At 36.6% G+C, this 1,271-nt stretch overlaps 1 protein-coding gene across 1 annotated transcript in view; it reads right to left on the reverse strand.

Annotated features, from left to right (window-relative positions):
- Positions 1 to 356: 356 nt before the first annotated feature.
- LOC101857189 (short transient receptor potential channel 7) overlaps positions 357 to 1,271 on the reverse strand; it is a gene marked incomplete at its 5' end in the record, with an annotated part of 37,912 nt that continues 36,997 nt past the window's right edge. The window contains 1 exon segment of the mRNA XM_035970292.1: positions 357 to 406. Within this exon segment, the coding sequence (XP_035826185.1) occupies positions 357 to 406 (50 nt within the window).

Raw genomic sequence — 1,271 nt, forward strand, 5'->3', positions numbered from 1 at the left:
ACATTATTATTTGTGAAGTGTGCTGACTAAATGAGTTACTTCTCGGATTATGGCCCTATGGAAATAGATACATCATGCTTATAGGTGAAGTTTTTATAATTTGTAAGTGTGAAATAACCAACGGCATTTAGTACTTAATGAATCAATAGCAAACCTAGAAATTTGACTCAAGTTTCGATTTTTGATCAATATCTCCATTTTGTGGATTGTGAGAAGTAACTCATTTTGTCAGCATGCCTCACATTTTCATTTCAAGTTTTAAATAAACTCCGAAAGTAGCACATGCACAAAAAACACCCATTTGGAGATTCGAACTAGTGTTATCGTCACCATAGTCCAGCATAATGGCAACTTGGCTAAGAGAACACTAATCCTTCATACATGCCTCTCTCATAGTACTTGTTCACTAAATACACATCACGTTTACAGAACTTTTTCGGAAGGCTCACAGTTTTAAAAAAAATTATTTCTTTTTTCCCTGAAATTTTCATAATACCATCCAGAAAACACACATAGCATTTAGATAATCCACTTTCCCCGATGAAATTCTTTTTAAAAAAACCTTCTGACTCAGTACCCATTCACTCAATTGTTTCACACAAGTTTCCTCTCACCTTTTCCCATCGCTACACTGTTTATTTCCCAACATTTCCTCACAGTCCACTTACGCACAATTTTCTTCTTCCTCAAATTATGCTAGATCTAGATCTGAAACGTAAATGTGCAGTCGTGGATCACAACTAATTTCTCAGCTAGGATTCTCTCAGTGCTGCAAATACACACATAACATGTATTTTTTTTTAAAACAACAATCATCACACTACAAGCAAGGACTCCAAAATAAAAATTATTTTTAAAAGTTAAATTGACTCCCTGTTACGTCTGCTACTTACACATACACACACACAAACAAAACACACACACATACACACATAAACACACACACAGACTCACACATACACACATGCGCACACACATATGCGCACACAGAGAAACACAGACACACATAAGACAAGCTTACAAATAAAAATGCCAACCCCCCACACCCCCTTTTTTTTCAATCAGACAACCACACAAACAAATTATCATAAAAAATCAGTCAATCACACAATCAAAGTACCATCAATTAAAAAAAACAACAACCCCAAAATATAATTTCAAAAAAGAAATTCAAAGATTGACATCCAAATGGCGCCTCTTCATTGCTGCTACTTCCGCCTGGGCAAATGTGGACTTGCGGAGGAGGTGGAGGGGGGCGGGGGGCTGGAGGT

The sequence above is a fragment of the Aplysia californica genome, unplaced genomic scaffold (genome assembly GCF_000002075.1).
Source record: "Aplysia californica isolate F4 #8 unplaced genomic scaffold, AplCal3.0 scaffold00248, whole genome shotgun sequence".
Taxonomy (NCBI): Eukaryota; Metazoa; Mollusca; class Gastropoda; order Aplysiida; family Aplysiidae; genus Aplysia; species Aplysia californica.